The sequence below is a fragment of the Pleurodeles waltl genome, chromosome 4_1 (genome assembly GCF_031143425.1).
Source record: "Pleurodeles waltl isolate 20211129_DDA chromosome 4_1, aPleWal1.hap1.20221129, whole genome shotgun sequence".
NCBI lineage: Eukaryota > Metazoa > Chordata > Amphibia > Caudata > Salamandridae > Pleurodeles > Pleurodeles waltl.
In genome coordinates, this window is record NC_090442.1 from 913,871,704 (window position 1) to 913,895,187 (window position 23,484).

At 44.3% G+C, this 23,484-nt stretch overlaps 1 protein-coding gene across 1 annotated transcript in view; it reads left to right on the plus strand.

Annotated features, from left to right (window-relative positions):
* Window positions 1-23,484, plus strand: part of GSAP (gamma-secretase activating protein) — a 646,974-nt gene that overhangs the window by 350,178 nt on the left and 273,312 nt on the right. Inside the window, exon 15 of the mRNA XM_069229679.1 lies at window positions 11,947-12,039. Within this exon, the coding sequence (XP_069085780.1) occupies window positions 11,947-12,039 (93 nt within the window). The remainder of the gene's footprint in view (window positions 1-11,946; window positions 12,040-23,484) is intronic.

A 23,484-nucleotide genomic window follows, 5' to 3' on the forward strand; every position in this document is an offset into this window, starting at 1 on the left:
AGTTTCTTATTTGTACATATGTATATATATTTACATTTGCATGGTCATCTTATTTACTTATTACATTTTGTAGCACATGTACATTCTTTCACTCTATCACTCCTTCCTACACCCTTTTGCGGGAACACAGTCTAACAAAGGAGTCGATACCCATGCACTATGACCGAGAGGAGGAGTCACTCAATCCCGTGACTCGAAGAAGAACAACTTGTAACACTCCAGACCCAACACTAGATGGTGGAATCTTTGCATAGCATGTGAATCTCCAGCACTACATGCCACAAACAGATGTACACTGGGTAAGTGACATTATATATATATATATATATATATATATATATATATATATATATATCTCGTCCCCTACAGTTACTTTTAAAAGGAAGCTAACCTTTCAGGAGACACTGTACACCTTGCCACCTAAAAAATCCACTATGGAAAAGACTGTTTCCACAGAGGAGCTTGTCCTTCCTCCTCCTACTTTGCCTCCTCCTCATTCTCCCACTTTTCCAGCTGAGGGAGACCACACTCCACAAGGTTCAACATTATTTGAGGAACACTATTTAGAGGACATACCACCAGATCAGGACCCATGAGATTCTTATGATCCAGACCCCGGTTATTAATACTGATGCAGACTTGTATCCCACTAGACCTTCCCCTCCAGAGGATACTACCAACAAGTCAATGCTAGGGCATAATGTACCTTCACATACGGATCCTATTGAATAAGATTTTCTATTTGGCACACTTGCCACCACACACAGGGGGACCCAGTATCTCCCTATGGTCTCAGGTATGATGCAGCATGCAAACAACATTTTCCAGGTGCCTATCCATTCAAGAATAATAACGCTGAGGGTAGATAAAAAATACTAGCCAGCACTTTCTGACCCTTTATCATATCACAAGTGCTGCCAGACTGTATAGTGGCTACTACCACCAGGAAAAGGGCTAATAGCCAGGCCACTGAAGACTCTCACCCACCTTACAAAGAAAGTAAAAAGATTGATGCAGCAGGCAAAAGAGTGACTGTGCAAGCCGCTAATCATTGGTAAATAGCCAATTCCCAAGCCCTACTTCTAATGGAGGATCTCCTTCAGTATCTCTCCGAGGAGCATCGCAAATGTGGCTAACGAATTTTGTCGGAGGGGCAAGCTATTGCGGACAACTCTATTAGATGTGTGCTGGATGCTGCAGATACCGCAGCACCAGGCATAAACACAAGTGTCCTAATCAGAAGTCCTGGATGGCTTAGGTGCTCTGATTATAAGCCAGAAGTACAGAAGGAAGTTTTAAATATGCCCTTGTATAAAGAACACCTATTTGGTTCACACGTTGATTCCACCTTTGAAAAACTCAAAAAGGACATGGGCACTGCAAACAGCCATGGAAGCTCTTTAGTCACAGGCACAAAGAGGATTTGTTTTTCGTAGCCCACTTTATAGAGGAGGTTACAAATCAACAACTTCATCAGAACCTTCCACCTCTCAAAAAACAAACAGGCCTCAGGTTCTTATACCAGAGGCTCTTTCAGAGTAGCATTCAGAGGTCATAATTTCAGAGGCAGGGGCAAGAACAATAACTCTAGGGGCTCAGGTTCTACAATAAAATACTGACTACCTCAACATACCCAACCCCCATATAACACCAGTTAGGGGATGTTTTCAGGACTTCTACACTCAGTGGGCATCAGACAAATGGGTCCTCTCCATTGTCAAAAATGATTATTGCATTGACCTCACATCCACACCTCACAATATCCCTCCTCACACACAGAGGCTTTCTCAAGCACACCTCATGCTCCTCAAAGAAGACGTACAAGCTCTCCTTTTAAAGGGGGCTATAGGACTGGTGCCACCCCACCATAAAGGGACAGGAATATATTTGCTTTATTTCCTCATTCCAAAAAAGGATGGGTCACTCAGACCCATCTTAGATCTCAGGCCCCTATATCAATAATTCTTATAGAACATTTTCACATGGTCACTCTTCAGGATGTCATTCCACTACTTTAACAAGGAGAAGTTATGACAGCTGTAGACATCAAAGATGGATACTTCCACATTCTAATCCATCCGGCACGCCACAAATATTTAATATTTGTGATTGCTGGCAAACATTATCGGTTCAAAGTTATACATCTACCTTCTGGGGTCACAACTGCTCCCATGGTATTTACCAAATGCCTCGCAGTGGTTGCAGCACATTTCAGACACCAAAAGATTCATGTCTTCCCATACCTGGACGACTGGCTTATCAAAACCAGCATGTTGCAACAGTGCCAGTCCCACACACAAATTACAGTGAACCTTCTTCACAAGTTAGGGTTCACAATCAACTTTGTAAAGTCTCATCTACAACCTCTTCAGATTCAACCATATCTAGGGTCCATTCACAACAATCACTTAGGGTTAGCATATCACAGTGCAGCTCGGATACAAAACGTCCAGCATCTGCTTCCTCAGTTTCAAAAAAATCACACTCCCACAGTCAAAACTGTCATGTGGCTCTTCAGGATGATGGCATCTTGCATTGCCATTTTTCCTCAGGCCAGACTTCACATGCGTCAGCTGCAGCAATGTTTGTCTCATCAGTGGTCTCTGTCACAGGATTGTCTTCAGGATCTAGTGTTGCTAGACTGCCGAACTTACTGCTCTCTGCAATGGTGGAACTTCATCAACCTCTTAAAAGTCTGGCCTCTTCGAGATCCTGTGCTTCAATTCATTCTGACCATGAATGCATCCTTGACAGGTTGGGGAGCACATCTTCAAAACTTCACAGTGCTGGATCTTTGGAATCACACACATCGTTCCATCTATCTGGAGCTTCAAGCAGTATTTCTAGTCATCAAAGCTTTCCAACCTCACCTCGCACACAAGTGGTCCTTTTCCAAACGGACAATATGACAGCGATGTATTATCCACAAAAACAGGTGGGACACGATTGTTCCAGTTATCACAACTGGCACAAACAATATGGAAATGGGCTCATTACCACCACATTCACCTACTGGCAGAGTATCTCCCAGGGACAGACAACGACTTTGTGGACCTGCTCAGCAGGTTGCAAAAACAAGTTCACGAATAGGAACTCCACCCACAAGTCCTCCAAAAATACTTCCAAAAGTGGGAAAATCTTCAAAAAAAATGCCCAAACTTTGCGTCCAGGTACCCTCTCCCCAAGGGCAATGATCTACCTCTCCCACTCATTCAATTTTAATTTTGCAAGCTCAAACAGACATTACTAACTATGATCATGGTAGAGCCCACATGATCATGTCAACCTTGGTTCACAACAATTAGGGACCTCTCACAAGTTCCTCAGGAGAAGTGAACCAACAGGCCGGATCTTCTCACACAGAACAGACAGATCAGGCATCCAGACCCCAAATCGCTCAGTCTACCGATATGGCTCCTGAGGTAATAGAATTTGGTTATCTTAATTTACCTACTGAATATATGGAAACTTTGAAGGAGACACACATACCAACAACTAGAGCCTGTTATGCAGCAAAATGGAAGTGTTTAGTTTGCTACTGCCAGTCCAAACGCATTTAATACAATTAAAGCATCTTTCCAAGAAATTAATTGCTACTTGCTTTATTTGCAGCAAGCCAACTTGACTCACTTCAATCACATTACAACTTGCAGCTATATCTGCATACTTACAAACTAGCGAACATATTTCATTGTTCAGGATCCCAGTTATTAAAACTTTAATGGAAGGACTTAAAACCTAGGCTTCCACCTGCTCCATCATGGAATATTAACATTGTACTCACTAGGCTCATGGAGCCTCCATTTGAGCCACTTCTATTGAGTTCCTTTCATGGAAGGTAGCCTTTCTGGTTGCAGTCCCATCCCTTAGACATGTCAGTGAGCTCCAGAAGAAGAAGAGATTTTATTGTTTAGTTACTTAAAACCATAACACAAAAAATAAAAATAGATAAGCACTATATAAAAAGGTAAAAAAGAAAAATCATTGTTCAGTCTTTTCAGTTCGGCTCCATAGGAGCTCGCTTTAAATGATGGTTAGGTGTTGCTATTTAAAATGTTTGCATTGCTCCAGTGCGAGTAGAGCAGCGCTTAATGCCATTGTAGTCCATTGTCAGGCATTAAGCCTGTCCTCCTCCTTTAGATCGACAGGGGGGGCAGTGCTGCTGGTTTAACTCCTGCTTTTGTAACACCTGCAGTAGAAACTTTACCAAGGCACAATTCTACTGTAGGTCACCAGGTGCAAAGCATGCCATTACTGCTTGTCTCCGTGTCCGAATGCTTTTTTCATAAAATTTGCACTTCAGTAGGGCTTTACGTTCTAGTGCGAGATGATTGCAAGAACAAAGGACGTGGAGGCGATCTTCCGTGTCCTCACCGCACTGGCGGCACATAGAGTTGGTTACGTCCCTCAACCAGGTGGGTGCATATAAGGCAAGTGGTAGGAGACCAAGTCGGTATTTTAAGAAGTCGGCCTTTGTTCGTTTCAAGAGCCCTGGCCTAAGTATGGCTGTGGTGTTGAAGATGTGTAGGTGTGCAGGGTCATCCAGGCGTGAGACCTCCGCGAGAAGGCTGCTTTGTCCTCCAGTAGTGACTGGAGCCTAAGTGATTTCCTAGCTGCTTTCTTAAAAGCATTGTGTTGGATTGAGGTCCTCCACAAGTCCGTTAGTCCGGTCTTTTTAAGAGAGTCATCTAAGGGAATTCTGAATGGGGAGGTGTTCTTACGTTCAAGCTCTTGCCACAAATGATAGTTGAGAGTGCCTGGGGAGGCACCGTGGGCTTTGCTCCAAAAGTTTATGTAGGTGACAGGTCAAGCCAGGGATTGGTTCAGCAGACCAAACTACAATCTCAGTTGGGCAGGGGAGGTGAATCTGGGGATGTTAAAGATCGTCCGGTAAGCTTTGCTCACTGCACATTTTAAGATATTAGAGTCCCTGCCTCTTTGAGCTTCACTCCCATATGTTATAGTGGGGAGGAGCTTGGCTTTTAGCACTTTTAAGAGGGGGGTGTATGAGGGCCCATTCAGAAGGGTTTTTAGTCTTTTTAGTGAAAGTGCTATGGCTAGACGTTTTCCCATTAGGCTTTTCCTTTGATGCTCGAAGTTCCCCGATTTGTCAACAGTGACTCCAAGATATTTGTACTTAACTGTGTGGACCAATCGCGTCTCACCCCAAAACCAGGCTCTCTCGGATGGCTTTGACCTAATTGACAGTGTGCGTGTTTTGCCAAAGTTTGCTGTCTAGGCATTCGTACCTGTGTAGAGCTGAGTGGCGTTGAGTAGTCTCTGAAGGCCTACCTCCGTGTGGCTAAGTAGTACGAGATCGTCGGCCTACATGAGGCGTGTTAGCTCGAGGTCCCCAATTTTTGGAGGGTGCGAGTTTGTAAGGGTGAGTGCACCCGCTAAGTCTGCTAGATATAAATTGAACAGTGTGGGTGCCAGAACGCAGCCCTGTTTTAGGCTTTTGGTTGTAGAGATCCGCCTTGAGAGAAGTGCCTATTTTTATCTGGACCCATGTGTCTGTGTGGAGAGCTATTATTAGGCGTAGAAGTGGATGGGGAAGCCCCCAGGTTGCAAGCTTCTTCCACAACCGGTTCCCGTTCACATGGTCGAATGCCGCCTTGAAGTCAACAAAGCATAGGTGGAGCTGACGTTTCAGTGTTTTTGCTTTGTCACTTAAGAGGGCAATGGCCGTGATGGTGCCGGTATGTTTGGAGAATCCTATTTGAATTGTAGGGATTATTGCCTTTTCGGTAGCCCATGCCAGCAGATGATCCAGTAACAGGCCTGCAAAGTACTTTGCGTCGTTGTCAATTAAGGCAATCAGACTATAGTTATTGGGAAGCGACCTGTCCCCTGTTTTATAGATAGGGGAGATTATGGACCCCTTCCAGGACTGTGGGATCGTTCCTGTCAGACCTATTTCCAGGTATAGGGGTTCAAGAATCTTTTCCCGAAGGGTCTATTGTGCTTGAAGACTACGGGCGGGAGGCCATTTGGTCCCGGGGCACCAATCTCTCCGGCCCTTGGCTAGCTGGTTATGTATAGTGACAGAATTGGTGAGTAATGAATGCTTAGTCTTTGGTGCAGGGCTGTGTAGAGGAAGACATCCTGGTGTGATCATGCTTTGTGTGTCCATGCTAACTGATATTGGTCCGTTGAAATGCAGTCCGAGATATTTGGCCCAGACAGCTTCTGGTATATGCGATGTAATGGCACCATGGTGTGGGCGTGTGAGGTTGCATATTGTGTGCCAGAAGCGTATGCTGCTGTTACTCCTTGTATCCAAATGTAGCCTGGCCCACAAGTCTTCATTGCGGCTCCTATTGATTGCCAAGTTTAGTTTTTTCAGTTCCTGTTTGTGGTGCCTTAGGTTTGTCAGAAGTTCTGGATTACCCAGACTACCACGGAGTCGCCTTATGCTGGAGTTGATTTTTCTCTTTGCACCTCGCAGTGCTGACCTGTGGGCTTACGCCAGGTGCTGCAGGAGGTTGTGGTCGTCTGTTGGTAATTGGTACCGCAAACATTCCGCTGACCCTGGTTGTGAGTTGTTCCCATTTCTGCACTTCGCTATCGTTAGTTGTTTCGAGTGCGAGATCCTTTGCTATTTTGATGAGTTGGTCAATGTTTGATTGCCCACATTTGACATTCTTGCAATTTGTGGTAAAAATAGTGATTTGTGCAATGTTCGTTTTCTCCATTTTGGTTATCCCCAGTTTGATGGATACTTCCTGTGGGCAGTGATCACTCTCGCACCTGTTGCCTAGCTGAAAAGAGGCTACTTGCTTGAATAGTGGAAGAGAAATAAATGTGTAGTCAATTGTGGTGGATGCAATTGTTGAAAAATATGATGCTGCCAGAGGAAAGTCTTCAGTAAATCTGCCATTCAGGGCTCTTTGCTGTAACAGTTCTAAGCCATTGAGCAGCATCCTGCTGATCTTTGTTGGACGGCCATGTTTGTTAGCTCCTTGTGCGGGGAGGTCCCAGGCGCTTGAAAGAGCAGTTGTAACTTCATCTGTTGTGGATCCTAGCAGGTGCAGATTGAAGTCCCCTGAGACGATGATGTCGGCCGCGTCAGCTATGATGCCGCTGCTTATGAAGTTCTCGAGGAGAGCCACTAAATTATTGGCTTCACTGAGTTTAGTTTTAGGGTGAAGGTAGATGTTTACAGGAAATTTCTGCTGCGGACGCGCTTGTTGTAGCACCAATTGACACTGTATTGATGGAGTAGCAGGTGGAATGCAAAGGGGTGACTCTAGCCGATAGTGCTAAGGAGACATAAGTGGCAAGGTAACCTTGGGGATGCCCATACTTCGCTATCCTGATTGCTGGGGTAATGAAACACATATAGCCCTACAAGTGAAATGGTTCCTCCAGCCAGGTTTCCTGCATTAATATGTTTTCAAAGGTGCTGATGTATTGGATAAAATCAGACTCCTGTACTTTATAGATGTAAAGCGCATCTTTTTATCTAAGGTTTGTCACCCTTGCCTGTTGCAGTTGTTGATTATTTTTGAAAACCACCCTAAGTCTTCATTGTTTGAGAAGCGATTGACTGAGGTGATGGATTTTTGAGGTTGAGATTCCCCTCCAGCAGTCCTGTAGGAACTTGAGTTTACTGGAGAGCAGCCTCGAGCGCTCCTGAGTACGGAGCGTGTTTCCCGGCACTGGGGCCTGGTTCTAAAGCGGGATCCGGTGATAGCAGGGGAGTTGGGTAGCCAACCTCACAGTACGTGGTAATACTGATACCCCAGCGTTCGAAGGTTGTACTTTCCCCTAGGATTGTGTGGGCAATCAGGCTTGTCTTCCATGTGGCTTTAATGGGTTTTGGAGTGGTGGTATTAGTTGGATGGAGAAATTCAACTGCTAGAAGTTCAGTTGAATTGAGGCTGCTTGTGGAGGGGATATGTGAGAGTAGCCAAAGAATGTTCCCCCCTGTTCAGAATGTCGCCAGATCCTTTGGATTTATAATGAGGGTGAAAAATTAATGAGTTGGTGGTGGCCGAATCTGGTGAAGTCTTGAATTTCTGCAGAGGATGCCGAAGGGACCCTGGGGCGGGGTCTTCTCCCTGGTTCCAACACCTGTTAGTCCTGCTGATTGTAAAGTTTTCCACTTAGTGCATGATATGTCGGGCTAGGAGGCTTAATGGATGCTCTCAGGGACTGAGGAGGAGTCATCGTTGACTGGACCAAGGAGGGGATGGGGGAAGTTACTTGTGTGGGGGAAGTTACTTGTGTGGATTGACCGTGACTTCCAGAAGGTGCAGTGCGGAGTTCCCCAGTGTTGCCCGTCCTTTCTGCAGACCAGGGATGGTTGCGTTTAGCAGCGTTCTTCTGTTTTGTGGCCAAGTTTAAGGATGGAACCGCCAAGATTAATGTTAGGGCAGGTGACCCTGGAGACGTAACTTCTTTGGAGGCCCAGGTATTGTTGGTTTAGGTGCTGCATCTGGGATTGCTCCGATCCCTGCGATACGCTTCTTGCGGCCTTTCCTCTGTTAAGTGCATCTCTGCTTGGAGTTAGTTTCACCGTGGCGTTGCTGTCCCCAGGGCTGCCAGATAAGAGTATGTCCCTTGAAGGTGACGGTGCGGTTACTGTTGGAGTCGGATTGCAAGAATTTGCGATCACTGGAGTCTCCTGGAAGGGGCCTTTTGCTCTGTTATCGCTTTTTGATCCCAAGCTGATGTTTGTGGTCTCGAGTGAATCGGAGTGAGTCTTTCCCTGGAGTAGTATGGTAGGGCCAGGAGAGGGATACAAGTGTGGATGCTGGCTGGGGGCTCCCATCTTTAGAGATGCACAGAGAATATTAACATTGTACTCACTAGGCTCATGGAGCCTCCATTTGAGCCACTTAACTCATGTCCTATTCAGTTCCTTCCATGGAAGGTAGCCTTTCTGGTTGCAGTCCCATCACTTAGACATGTCAGTGAGCTCCAGGCATTAACTCTAGAAGGCCTTTCTTCCAAATACACAAAGAAAAGGTGGTCCGTCACACAAATCCAACATTTATACTAAAAGTGAGTTCTTAAATTTCATATCAATCAGCCCATTGACGTGGCAATTTTTTTTTGTATTTTTTTTTACACAACATGATTCAATAGCAGAGAGGGCACTCCACACTTTAGTTGTAAAGAGAGCACTCATGCACTATATTGACAGAACAAAAGAGTTTAGGAAAACAAAAAAAACTTAGTGTGGCTTTTGCTTTGCCATTCAAGGGCAATCCAATTTTCAAAAAATGGCATAGCTGGATGAATTGTTTAATGCATACAGACATGTTAAGCTAAGGCAAAACAACAATTGACACAAACTCCTAGGACACATTCCACTAGGAAAAAGGTGCTACTACAGCAATATTCCTTTAGCTGGCGTATGCAGAGCAGTTACTTGGTCTACACCACACACATTTGCAAAGCATTATTGTGTAGATGTTCAGGCATGACAGCAAGCAAGTGTAGGACAAGCTGTCCTAAGAACACTTTTCCAGACAACTACAACTCCCACAGGATAGCCACTGCTTTTTGAGTGGATTGTTTTACAGTCTATGCAAAGCATGTGTATCTACAGCACACGTGCCATCGAACAGAAAATGTTACTTACCCAGAACTCTGTTCGTGGCACGTAGTGCTGTAGATTCACATGTGCCCGCCCTCCTTCCTGGACGCCTGTGGCCATTATAGTTACCTTATATTTTTATATATTTGTCCATATGTAGAAACACTTGCATGGAGATCTTTATCAATACTTCCTTCTCATTCTTCTTTCTCATCCGCCTGCGGGAAAACAGTCTAACAAAGGACTCAATGCCCATATGCAGTATCACAGGGAGGGAGGAGTCACTCCATCCCGTGACTCAAAAAACATCATCTTCAAAGAAAAAGAACTTGTAATACTCCGGACACAACACTAGAGGGCAGGATAGTGCAAAGCATGTGAATCTACAGCATTACATGTCACGAACAGATGTCTACTGGATTAGTAACATTTTCCTTCTACATTGATGAAATTACTCCCTCAGACAGAAAAATCTTACGTTGCTAATTGTTACTCCTATATTATTCTCCTATTGTAAAATGAGCATCATGTGACAATGAGGGTAAAGAGCAGAAAGTGCAAGTGACATTATTGGTCATCTTCATTTACATCATTATTTACATCAAAGTCAATCTAGATTTGTTTAGATGTTTGAGATCACAGTATCTAAAAAAAAAAAATACTTCGGAAACCCCTGATATCAAATAATGGATTGAAAATTTTGAAAGTGTCAAAATGCCTTCTGCTTGTGGAAGAGATGAGCACTGTAAATTAAATACTGGGTGTCGAGCTTCCCAAATAAAATGTGAAAACATTATTTTATTTTTTTGCCTTTCGCTGACCAAAAAGTATATATTTCGAATTTAAAAAAATGAACATAGGAAGGAAAGGCAGTTGGAAAATGGTGACTTCTGTTTGCATCAGCACAATAAAATAATGTAATCTAAGTCATAGAAGGCCTCATGATCTTTGAAGACCCATCACTTCATGCCTCTCTTTGCCTTTGATGATATCCTGCCCGTGGGGAGAGAGTTCTATTAAAAAAGTAGAAAGTTTCTGTCTTTGAAGGGCTTCTTTTATGGTAACTAAACAATTAGATGTTTCTGTGGTACACAAGGGTAGAGTGGTCCTTGAAACCAATCCAAAGTTCCTATCTAAAATCGTCTTACCTTTTCACTTTAACAAGACTATTGAGCTGTCCTAGTCTTTCTACAACCTGATTTCCAAGCAGAAAGAGCATTACACACCTTTGATGTTAATCAGGCACTCCTGCATTGTGTTGAGTGGACTGTCTTTCGGCAAGACTACCCAGCTGTTTGTGCCTTTTGTCAAACCTTACAAAGATCACCCTCTTTCTAAGGAAGGCAAAGTGGATTTTCAAATGCATCCAGACTTGCAGTTCTCAAACTAAAAGTGTACTCCCTACACACCCCAGTACACACACTGCACCTAGAAAAGTGGAGCCGCCATCCCTTTCTTACTTATTTTTACATTAGCTGATTCCTGCAAGGCAGCTACATTTTCATCACTAACACCTGCATGAAGCATTACTGTGTGGATATACTAGCTTGTCAACCTATGGTTGGCCAGATTATGATGAGCTTACTTCAGACATCTGCATCATCACACCTAGTTGACCAGGTTATGAACAGTAACTTAATCGGACAGAACATGCTCTGTAAAGTTCAGGGATAAAAAACATGCTCACTGTAGAAATCTTGGAGTGTTGGAAGCATTTCTCATTTATAATCTGTGAAAGAAGAGTAATTAGCTTCCATTCATTGCCTTGAAACTTACATTTCACCATTCTACTGAGTGGTGCTTCTGCTTTTTAAGACATTGTGGAGATTCCACAAGCAACCAGGCCATTGTAGACAGATTTAAAGTGTACTTTTTTCATCAAGAACCGATTTTGATGTTGACTGACAATCAATGGGATCTTAAAATCCTTCAGTACATACATTCTGATCAATTATGTCAAAATACTACAGTACCTTTTTGGGGACGAATCTTTGTGCTTTGGTGTACTCTTCTGTCCAAGATACTTGCCTGACCATTTTCTAATGTGTGTAGTGGGATTTCTCACTTATTGGGTGCTCAAACTTTGCTAAGGGATGGGTGGTACTTGAACCTTTTCGTCTGGGTGAAAACCCCTGAAACTAAGGTGTTACAAGGCAATTAATCTTGATATGGGGATTTGTGTTGCAGTGACCATGGGCATGCAACACATCTTTGTTTGGCTTTTTCAAATTGCTCTAGGTTTATGCTTTTCAAAGGCAAAAGTGATGAAACCATTGAGAGTATATCCTCACTAGTAAGAAATATCCTCACTAACTAAGTTGTTCTAACTAGGCACCTGTTATTTTTTGGTTGATGATGAAAACAGTTATCTTACTGCATCTCTTTTGTTTTTTTCACAGGTGTTTATATTGCTGTTTATCTACCTGGTCAATTTCTTCACCTCATCAACATGCAGCATCCTCACCTGATGTGCTATAACTTCTTTTTAACAGGTATAGCAGACGGCAGTGCACATTAAGAGGCCGTTGTTTAGGCTGCTTAGAAATTCAGGGCTGCTTTTACAAGATATTGAACTTCAATATAGCAAGTCGCTTGAAGTATTAGGCCACTAAAATATTTTGCCGTTCACTTACTGCTAGTAATACAAAGTCAAATCAGCCTTTTTAATGGGAACACGTTTGATAACTGGTCTTGGTTTGGGACATAATTCTGTAACATTGACACAATTGTGGTCTAGGGCCTCATCCTCATCGTATTCATTCTTGTTATAAATGATGATGTCTTTCAAGTAGTGATTGATATAGTTAAAAATGCTATATCCATCACCCTTTGAAAGGAAGGTGGTGCTCTGGGTGACCCATTTTGCAGTACCTGTAACAAAGAGTCCTCAATAGCCTCAAGACATGACATTCCAAGAAAAGACATAAGAAAAGACATGACATTCCAAGACATGACATGACATTCCAAGACATGACATGACATTCCAAGAAAATGACATTCCAAAACAAGACACGACATTCCAAGAAAAGACACAAGATTCCAAGACATGACATTCCAAGAAAAGAAATGACATGACATTCCAAGAAAAGATAACATTCCAAGACACGACATTCCAAGAAAAGACATGACATTCAAAGAAAAGACACATTCCTAGACATCACATGACATTCCTAGACATCACATGACATTCCAAGACATCACATGACATTCCAAGACATCACATGACATTCCAAGACATCACATGACATTCCAAGAAAAGACATGACATTTCAAGACATGACAAGACATTCCAAGAAAAGACACGACATTCCAAGAAAAGACACGACATTCCAAGACATGACATTCTAAGAAAAGACATGACATTCTAATAAAAGACATGAAATTCCAAGAAAAGACACAACATTACTAGACATCACCTGGCATTCCAAGACATGCCATTCCAAGAAAAGACACGACATTCCAAGACATGACAGTCCAAACAAAGACATGACATTCCTAAAAAAAAGACACAACATTCCTAGACATCACATGACAGTCCAAGACACAACATTCCAAGAAAAGACATGACATTTCAAGACATGACATGACATTCCATACATGACATTCCAAGAAAAGACAGAACATTCCAGTACATGACATGACATTCCAATACATGACATGACATTCCAAGACAAGACACAAGATTCCAAGAAAAGACACGACGTGACACTACATTCCAAGAAGACATTTCAAGAAAAGACACATTCCATGACACGACATTCCAAGACACGAGATTCAAAGTCACGACATGACAAGATATTCCAAGACATGACATTCCAGGAAAAGACACATTTCAAGACACATTTCAAGACAAGACACGACATTTCAAGACAAGACGCGACAGAACATTTCAAGACACGACATTCCAAGACACGACAATCCAAGAAAAGACGCAACATGACATACCAAGACATGACATACCAAGACATGACATTCCAAGACATGACATTCCAAGACACGTGATTCCAAGACACGTGATTCCAAGACAAGCAATGACATTCCAAGACATGACATTCCAAGAAAAGACCCATTTCAAGACACGTCATTTCAAGAAAAGATGCAACATGACATTCCAAGACATGACATTCCAAGACATGACATTCCAAGACATGACATTCCAAGACATGTGATTCCAAGACATGTGATTCCAAGACATGTGATTCCAAGACATGTGATTCCAAGACATGTGATTCCAAGACATGACATTCCAAGACATGACATTCCAAGACATGACATTTCAAGAAAAGACCCATTTCAAGACACGACATTCCAAGACAAGACACGACATTCCAAGACAAGACACGACATTCCAAGACAAGACACGTCATTCCAATACATGACATGACATTCCAAGACATGACATTCCAAGACATGACATTCCAAGACATGACATTCCAAGACATGTGATTCCAAGACATGACATTCCAAGACATGTGATTCCAAGACATGACATTCCAAGACATGTGATTCCAAGACACAACATGACAAGACATTCCAAGACATGACATTCCAAGAAAAGACACATTTCAAGACAAGACCCGACATTCCAAGAAAAGACGCAACACGACATTCCAAGACACGACATTCCAAGACAAGACAAGACATTCCAATACATGACACGACATTCCAAGACACGACATTCCAAGACACGACATTCCAAGACACGACATTCCAAGACACGACATTCCAAGACATGTGATTCCAAGACATGTGATTCCAAGGCACAACATGACAAGACATTCCAAGACATGACATTCCAAGAAAAGACACATTTCAAGACAAGACCCGACATTCCAAGAAAAGACACAACACGACATTCCAAGACATGACATTACAAGACAAGACATGACATTCCAAGAAAAGATACGACATTCCAACCACACGACATGACATTCTAAGAAAAGACACAACATTCCTAGACATCACATGACATTCCATGACAAGACATGACATTCCAAGAAAGGAAACGACATTCCAAGAAAATACATGACATTTCAAGACATGACATTTCAAGACACGACATTTCAAGACACGACATTCCAGGAAAAGACACATTCCAAGACACGGCATTCCAAGACACGGCATTCCAAGACACGGCATTCCAAGACACGACATTCTGAGAAAAGACACATTTCAAGACACGACATTCTGAGAAAAGACACATTTCAAGACATGACATTCTGAGAAAAGACACATTTCAAGACATGACATTCCAAGCTAAGACATGACATTCCAAGAAAAGATATGACATTCCAACCACAAGACATGACATTCTAAGAAAACATATGACATTCCAACCACAAGACATGACATTCTAAGAAAAGATACAACATTCCTAGACATCACATGACATTCCAAGACACGACATTCCAAGAAACGAAATATTACTAGAAAAGACATGACATTCCAAGAAAACACATGACATTCCTATACTTGACATGACATTCCAAGAAAGAGAGTACCAATGGAGCTGAAGAAGCTCAGTCTAGAGAAGGATGGCCATTGAGGAAAGGAAGATACTGCTGGCTCATGGGCTTAGCTTGAAGGAGTTAGATCAAAGGAGCCAGTCCAGTAGAGATGGTGGCAGCAACAGTACAGTGCAGCCTGAAAGAAGGGTTCACATCCCAAAAGACCTAGTGAAGGATTACAAGAGGGAGGATGACATATACTTGTGATTCAAGGTGTATAGGTCTGCTCTCCACATGAATCTGGGCCCTGAAGCTCATTGGGGTGCAGGCCTGTGGAAGCACTTTGAGGTAGAGGGGAGGGATACACGGACAGCCTTAGGAAATGCTCAGAATCTCACCTACACTATCATTAAGGATGCCCTACTCACAAGACATGGTCTCCCCCCTAACCAATACAAAGATAAGTTTAGGTCCTATAAGAAGAAGTAATCCCAAACATGTTTGGAATATGTTGATTCTTATTGCAGGTCACTGGATGGTTGGGTGAAGGGCAGTAAGGTAACTACGTATGAGGGGCTTTACAATCTGATTGCTTGGGAGCTCTTGTACAGTTTGTTTTCCAGAGCTGCACCACCACCTGATTGACAGCAAGCTGACTGATCCCAGGAAGCTTGCGCAGGAAGCGGACCACTGGGAGAGCACCAGGGTCCAAAAGAGGTCTGGGGAGACAATACTAAGGGTGGGCAGGGTCCCTCTCAGAAGAAAAGGGGGGGGGGGGGGTAAGGGTAAACAGAGGGAGTTCTCAAAAGGGCCCCAAACTGATTCCCAGGGTAAAGATTCCCAACCTCCCAGTGAGAAGAAGCCATCTATTTCCAAAGGGAAGCCAGTGGCAGGTGGTCCCCCACGTAAGTGCTATTCATGTGAGGGGGACCCCAAATGCCCCAAAAGTACACCGGCACCCACTGGTGCGCTGTCCCAGGGTTTGGCCAGTGTAGCGCTTGGGGAGGAGTTGGTTCCAGGTTGGTGGGAGCCTGCTGAGATGTCCCTTATCTTACTAGGGGACAGTGAGATGGTCCAGAGAACCCTCGTGCCTGAGAACACTAAGAAGTACAGGCAGTGGGTGACCATCAATGGACAAAGGGTGGAGGCTCTGAGAGACACAGGAGCCAGTGTGACTACAGTGAGGAGTCAGCTGGTGTCTGTATAGCAGATTAATCCTTGGGTACTTCCCCAAGTAGTTGCAGTGGACAACTCAGAGTGCCTGTGCAGAGTGGCGCAGGTTCCCTTTGAATGGTGGGGAGGGGTCTCCGGTTCCTTGAAGGTAGCTGTGAGTCCAGCCATGCCTGTAGATTGTTTGCTAGGCAGTGACCTGGAGGATTCCCCTTGGAAGGAGTTGGAACACAGGTCTCACTTGGAGATGTTGGGTCTGCCTGGGTGGGTATGCATTTTCACCCGGTCAATGGCAGCCCATCAGGGTGGTCAAGAGCCCCTGGAGCCTGAAACAGTGGCCCAGGGGACCGCCAAAAAGAGGAAGGGCAGGGGGCATGGGAAAGCGACCCCAGAAGTTCCTACGGTCTGGGAGGAGGCGGAGCCTGAGGGTGACACCACGGAACCTACAGGGGAACAGTTAGCTGAACTGGGGGAGGTCCCCGAGCTGTCGCAGTGGCAGCAGGAAGGGAGACCTACCAGGGAGGCATTCTGTGAAGCTCAGAAAACTTGCCCTACTCTAGAGGGACTGCAGCAGCAGGCTGCAGCCCAAGTGGCTGGCGAGGAGCCCAGTACTCACCTGATCCATTGGGAGGATGGCCTAATGTAGTGTGAGCCTAAGGTTTCTGAGCCTGGGTCAGCTCGTATGCTGGTGATACCCCAGTGCTTCAGGGCCTTCCTACTGGGGTTGGCTCATGATGTGCCTTTGGCAGGACATCTAGGGCAGGACAAGACCTATAAGAGGCTTGTCTCCCACTTCTTTTGGCTCCAGATGAGCAAGCATTCTGCTGCATACTGTAGGTCTTGCCCAACTTGCCAGGCAAGCGGCAAGAGTGGGGGAAAATGTAAGGCTCCCCTCCAACCTTTACCTGTGGTTAGTACTCCCTTTGAGAGGGTAGGTATTGACATTGTGGGGCCTCTGGACCCCAAGACAGCCTTGGGCAACAGGTTAATCCCGGTCTTGGTGGGCCATGTTACCCGGGACACAGAAGCCATTCTTCTGAGGTCAGTCACTTCCCCTGTGGTGGGTTGTGCACTGATGGGCATTTTTACCCACATGGGGTTCCCCAAGGAAGTGGTATCTGATAGGGGTACCAACTTCATATCCACGTATATGAAGTCTCTGTGGATGGTGTGTGGGGTGATCTACAAGTTCACCACACCTTAACACCCCCAAAGTAATGGTCTGGTTGAGAGATTCAACTGCATCTTGAAAGGCATGATTCAGGGCATGTCAGAGCCCTTGAGGCGGAAGTGGGACGTCCTCTTGCCATGCCTTCTGTTCGCTTACAGAGACGTGCCTCAAAATGGACTTGGCTTTAGTTCCTTTGAGCTCATCTATGGCCACCCTGTGAGGGGACCCTTCTGTCTGGTGAAGGAGGCTTTGGAGAAAGCTCCTAGTAAACCCCCCCAGTATGTATTTAGCTACATGCTGGCTTTGAGAAACCAGACTGCCCGGTTCAGGAGTCTCGCACAGGAGAACCTAGAAGCAAGCCAGAAGGATATGAAACGGTGGTATGACCGGAATGCCACTCTGGTCGAGTTTCAACCTGGTCAGAAAGTGTGGGTGATGGTGCTAGTGGAGCCTAGGACGCTCGAGGATAAGTGGACTGGCCCATTTGAGGTGGTGGAGTGCAAGAGTGAAGTCACCTACTTGGTGGACTTGCAGTCTCCAAGGAACCATTTAAGGGTCCTGCATGTCAACTGCCTCAAGCCGCACTTTGAGCGGACTGAACTGTCCATGCTCTTTGCGACAGATGATGGGGTGGAGGAGGAGAGTGAGCCTCTCCCTGCCTGTCTGCAGGAGAAAAAGATGCGTCTGTGGAGGAAGTGATCCTCTCCCTGACTAAGGAGCAGCAGGGTGACTGTTGCCACGTGTTGGGAGAGTTTGCCTCACTGTTTTCCCTGATCCCAGGAGTCACACACTTGTGCACACATGATGTGGACACTGGGGACAGTTGACCGGTTAGGAGCTGCCAAGTACCTCAGTACGTTTGACTTAACATCTGGGTACTGGCAGATTGCCTTAACTGAGGGGGCCAAGGAGAGGTCAGCATTTTCTACCCCAGATGGACACTTTAAATTTAAAGTCATGCCATTTGGGATGAAGAATGTCCCTGCCACCTTTCAGAGGTTAGTCAACCAGGTGTTGGCTGGGCTGGATGAGTTCAGTGCTGCCTACCTGAATGACATTGCTGTGTTTAGTTCCACGTGGTAGGAACACCTGCAACACCTCTCTAGAGTGTTAGAGGCCCTGCAGAAGGCAGGCCTCACTATTAAGGCGACCAAGTGCCAAATAGGGCAGGATTCTGTGGTGTACTTGGGACACCAGGTGGAGGGTGGCCAGGTGGCACCCCTACAGCCCAAGATTGATACCATTCTGGCTTGGGAGCCTCCCAAGACCCAGACTGAAGTGAGAGCCTTCTTAATTCTCACAGGATAATACATGAGGTTTGTCAAGGGATATGGTACCATTGTCACCCCCTTGACTGAGTTGACTTCTAAGAAGCAACCCAGGAAGGTGATCTGGACAGAGGCTTGCCAGACCGCTTTTGATGCCCTGATGGCTGCCATGAGCGCAGCACCTGTGCTGAAGGCACCTGACTATTCCAAGGAGTTTGTTGTGCAAACAGACGCCTCAGAGCATGGTATTAGAGCAGTACTCTCACAGCTTAATGAAGAGTGCCTAGATCAACCCTTAGCCTTCATTAGCAGGAGGTTACTTCCCAGGGAACGTAGGTGGAGTGCCATAGAACGTGAAGTGTTTGCTGTGGTGTGGGTGCTGAAGAAGCTAAGACCCTACTTGTATGGGACTCAGTTCCGCATTCAGATCGATCACAGGCCCCTCAGATAGTTCATGCAGATGAGGGGTGAGAATCCAAAACTGTTGAGGTGGTCCATTCCCCTACAGGGAATGGACTTTACGGTGTAACACTGTCTTGGTACAGAACACGCCAATACTGATGGTCTGTCCAGGTTCTTCAGCCTTAGTGATGAGAACTCCCATGAGGTTGGGTAGTTTCTCCCTACTTTCAGCTGGGGGGATGGGGGGAGGCACGTGTTAGACTTTTCATCCTTGGCGTGCCCCCCCCCCAACTTTTTGCCTCTGTTTCCCAGGTTGTTGATGTGTGCTGGACTCTGTTTTTGCTAGTTTTTTTTAATACTCTAGGCACTTTACCACTGCTAACCAGTGCTAAAGTGCAAGTGCTCCTTACATAATGTGTATGAAATTGGCTTACCCATGATTGGCATATTTGATTTACTAGCAAGTCCCTAGTAAAGTGCACTAGAGGTGCCCAGGGCCTATAAATCAAATGCTACTAGTGGGCCTGCAGCACTGGTTGTGCTTCCCACATAGGTAGCTCTGTAATCATGTCTCCGACCTGCCCGTGCAGTGTCTGTGTGTGCAGTTTTAACTGTAAATTCGACTTGGCAAGTGTACCCACTTGCCAGGCCTAAACCTTCTCTTTTCTTACATTTAAGACACCCCTAAGGAAGGCCCTAGGTAGCCCTAAGGGCAGGGTGGAGTGTATGGTTAAGTTAGGACATATGGTAATGTGTTTTATATGTCCTGACAGTGAAATACTGCTAAATTTGTTTTCACTGTTGCAGGGCGTGTCCCTCTTATAGGTTATCATGGGGGCTACCTTTAAATATGATTAAAGCGTAGTTCCCTTTGGGAGCGGATAGACGTGGAGTTTGGGGTCTCTGAGCTCACAATTAAAAAATATTTATTTTAGTAAAGTTGATTTTAAGATTGTGTGTTTGAAAATGCCACTTTTAGAAAGGGAGCATTGTCTTGCTTATACCATTTCTGTGACTCTGCCTGTTTGTAGATTCCCTGTTTGGGTCAGTTTGACAGTTGAGCTGGTTGAACCTCACACTAGACAGTGACACAAAGGGAGCTGGGGTGTAGTCTGCATTTCCTGATGAGCCATTTGTGCTAGGAGGGAGGGGAGGAGTGGTCACTCACATCTGAAAGGGCTGCGCCTGCCCTCACACAATGCAGTCTCTGTGTGTGTTTAAAATTACATGAAGAATCTTTTTGCATTTTTTGTGATAATTTGACTTGTGTATTGTGGATTTTTGTCTTCTTGGTCTTGTTTTGTTTAGATAAATATTTTCTATTTTTCTAAACCTGTGTTGTCATTTTGTAGTGTTTTCATTAAGTTACTGTGTGTTGGTACAAATACTTTTCCCCTAGCACTCTGAAGTTAAGCCTACTGCTCGTGCCAAGCTACCAAGGGTATAAGCAGGGGTTAGCTGAGGGTGATTCTCTTTTATCCTGACTAGAGTGAAGTTCCTTGTTTTGACAGGGTGTAACCTGACTGCCAACCAAAGACCCCATTTCTAACAACATGACATGACATTCCAAGAAAAGACATGACATTCCAAGACATGGCATGGCATTGTAAGAAAAGACATCCCAAGACACAAAATTGCAAGACACGACATTCTAAGACATGACATGATATGACAAGACATTCCAAGACACAGCATGACATTCCATGACATGACATGACAGGTCATTCCATGACATGACACAATATTCCATGACATTCTAAGAAAAAACATGGCATTCCAAGACATGACATTTCAAGATATGACATTCCTTTCCAAGACGTGACATTCCTTTCCAAGACGTGACATTCCATTCACAAGACGTGACATTCCATTCACAAGACATGACATTCCAAGAAATGACATGACATGACATTCCATTCCAAGACATGGCATGACATTCCATGACATGACATTCCAAGACATGACATGACATTCCAAGACATGACATTCCAAGACATGACATGACATTCCATGACATGACATGACATTCCATTCCAAGACATGACATTCCATTCCAAGACATGGCATTCCAAGACATGACATTCCATTCCAAGACATGACAAGAGATTCCATTCCAAGACATGACAAGACATTCCATTCCAAGACATGACATTCCATTCCAAGACATGGCATTCCAAGACATGACATGACATTCCATTCCAAGACATGACAAGACATTCCATTCCAAGACATGACATTCCATTCCAAGACATGACAAGACATTCCAAGACATGGCATGACATTCCATGACATGACGCGACATTCCATGACATGACGTGACATTCCATGACATGACGCGACATTCCATGACATGACATTCTAAGAAAAGGCATGGCCTTCCAAGACATGACATTCCAAGACATTCCAAGATATGACACGACATTCCAACAAAAGATTCGGCATTCTAACAAAAGACACGACATTCCAAGACGTGGCATGACATTCCAAGACGTGGCATGACATTCCAAGACGTGACACGACATTCCTTGGCATGACGTGACATTCCATGACATTCTAAGAAAAGGCATGGCATTCCAAGACATGACAAGACATTCCAAGATATGACACGACATACCAACAAAAGACATGACATTCCCACAAGACATCTCATTCCCACAAGACATCTCATTCCAACAAAAGACATCACATTCCAAGATGTGACATGACATTCCAAGAAAAGACATTCCATTCCAAGACATGGCAAGACATTCCATTCCAAGACATGACAAGACATTCCATTCCAAGACATGACAAGACATTCCATTCCAAGACATGACAAGACGTTCCATGACATGACATTCCATTCCAAGACATGACATTCCATTCCAAGATGTGACATGACATTCCAAGACATTCCATTTCAAGACATGACGTGACATTCCATTCCAAGACGTGACATTCCATTCCAAGACATCACATCACTTTCCATTCCAAGACATCACATCACTTTCCATTCCAAGACATCACATCACTTTCCATTCCAAGACATCACATCACTTTCCATTCCAAGACATCACATCACATTCCATTCCAAGACATGACATGACATTCCATTCCAAGACATGACATTCCATTCCAAGACATGACATTCCATTCCAAGACATGACATTCCAAGACTTGACCTGACATTCTATGGCATGACATTCCAAGTTTGCATCACAGTCCTCGAGTACTTCCTAGCTTGGTTTTCCATATATAAATACTAATAATACATGCATACACAGTAAACCATCTTTTCCACAATGATACACCAGTTGATTTTATTAGAATCGTATACGTATACACAGCAAGTTATTTACATTTTTAACATAATGTATATAAGACTTTAAATGATCTTAAATTATCTTTGTGTTTGACTACAATAGCACAAACACTGCCCTTCACTAGAGTGGGTTGAGAGTCTGTCATTGATTATGGAAGGTAGAAACACCTGGCTGGCTTCAGGCTATACATGCCACAGCAGATGTTGACCCCGGCCCTATAAATCCCTCAAAAAGAAGCTCCACTACTCATAGAGGCAGTTTCTGCAACTTTATCTCTGTAACCTAGATACCAGTAACCATTGGAAACACAAAAATGTGCATAGGTGTTAAGCATCTTGGATTTGGTTATACAACTCCAGCCATTGAAGAATCAGCTTGATGAATATATATTTGACAACAGAGTATATGGTACAGCCATGTCTTTTAGATTGTATCTCTCTGAAATCTGAATCATGTGTACAAGTCTGTAAGTTGAATTCATTCTGAAAATTGGGACAGTATCTGGTACTGATGTAACACTAGGATTCAAACTTTTGTTGTGATTGTATCTATAACTGAAAATAAAGGTGTTAAAGAAATATGGCCACAGTCAACAATGTAGGGAAATTCCCCTTTTCAACATGGTTACCCCCCCACTTTTTGCCTGGTATTTGATGCAATTTTGACTGTAGTGCACTGGGGTCTTGCTAACCAGGTCCCGAGTGTCAGATCAGATCTCTTTCCCTAAAACTGTGCAATTGTTCCCCAATTGGCAATACCTTTTGCACCCCTGTTAGTCCCTAGAAAACAGTACCCGTAGTACCTAGGGCATGGGTACTAAGGATGGTCCCTACGGGCTGCAGCATGTATTGTGCCATTCTAAGGGACCCCTCACCACACTCATGCAGACTGCCATTGCAGGCTGCGTGACATGGTGCAGACAAAAGTAAAAACACGACATGACACACATCCTGTGTGCCAAGCAATGCAGTATACGCAAGTCACCCCTCCTGCAGGCCTAAGGCAGAGTGCATTATACTACATATGTGGGCAGATCTGCATGAGCAGATGTGCCCCTGTGATGTCTAAGTCAATTCTTAGATATTACAAGTAAACAGGGAAGCCATCTTGAGGTATGTGGCTTGGCACTGGTCAGAACGGGTTTCCCAGCTACTTTATGGATCACTGAAACTTATGG